Source organism: Poecilia formosa, unplaced genomic scaffold (assembly GCF_000485575.1).
Source record: "Poecilia formosa unplaced genomic scaffold, Poecilia_formosa-5.1.2 Scaffold547, whole genome shotgun sequence".
Taxonomy (NCBI): domain Eukaryota; kingdom Metazoa; phylum Chordata; class Actinopteri; order Cyprinodontiformes; family Poeciliidae; genus Poecilia; species Poecilia formosa.
The window spans coordinates 224,631-225,509 of NW_006800486.1; the positions used below are offsets into that span (position 1 = coordinate 224,631).

General features: G+C 46.4%; 1 protein-coding gene across 1 annotated transcript in view; it reads right to left on the bottom strand.

Annotated features, from left to right (window-relative positions):
* Positions 1–216: 216 nt before the first annotated feature.
* Positions 217–879, bottom strand: part of rmc1 (regulator of MON1-CCZ1) — a 7,240-nt gene continuing 6,577 nt past the window's right edge. Inside the window, exon 21 of the mRNA XM_007540538.2 lies at positions 217–626. Within this exon, the coding sequence (XP_007540600.1) occupies positions 547–626 (80 nt within the window). The 3' untranslated portion in view covers positions 217–546. The remainder of the gene's footprint in view (positions 627–879) is intronic.

Consider the following 879-nt stretch of genomic DNA (forward strand, 5'->3'; position numbering starts at 1 on the left):
GTTACTCATTAAAGCTTTTGTATTTAGAGCCTTAAATGTTTGTAAAGGTGTAGCAGAGATTCGATCAGTCAGACTGAACAAAACTCGTATAGAAGCAACATTTGAATTTCACTTCAAATGTTCCTGTTTATAATCCCTCCAATAATGAGATGGGATCTACGCCTTGCCTACAGGTGCAGCTCAGGCTCCGCCCACAACAGGTGACCCAGATACTGATTTCCTGTTTCAGTGTTCATGTGTTTATTTACAGACATGGAGTTATAGCTACACAAATATTACAGGATCTGCTGCTCTGAAAGTCGCTGTATTTTAGGGATGAAGTTACATTTCACACTTAATAATGTTCCAAAAAAATCATCTGCAGTTTATTTCATTATAATTATAATGAAATAAATGACAGATTAGCAGTGTAAATATTTCCAGCTGGAGTTATTCAGAGAGAGATTTGGGCTGTGAGGAAGAGGATGATGCTGGAACCTTCCTGGTGGTTCTGCTGGGTCCATTTGGTCCTATGGGGGTCAGAGGTCATCATGTGGGGGCGGGGGGTCACACCGTGGATGGCTTCATCAGCGCCTGCTCCCCAAACAGCTGCTTGAAGTGGGCCACATGCTCCTCGCAGTGTTCCCCTGGTAACCGACACATCAGACTGTAACTCAGCTACCAGGCTAGTATTAGCATCTCATGACAGTTGCTGAAATCGTTCTATGATGAGAGACGCTGCTCAATACAGAGCGGCTAACCGCTGAGACAGAGCGGCTAACCGCTGAGAGAGAGCGGCTAACCGCTGAGAGAGAGAGCGGCTAACCGCTGAGAGAGAGAGCGGCTAACCGCTGAGAGAGAGCGGCTAACCGCTGAGAGAGAGAGCGGCTAACCGCTGAG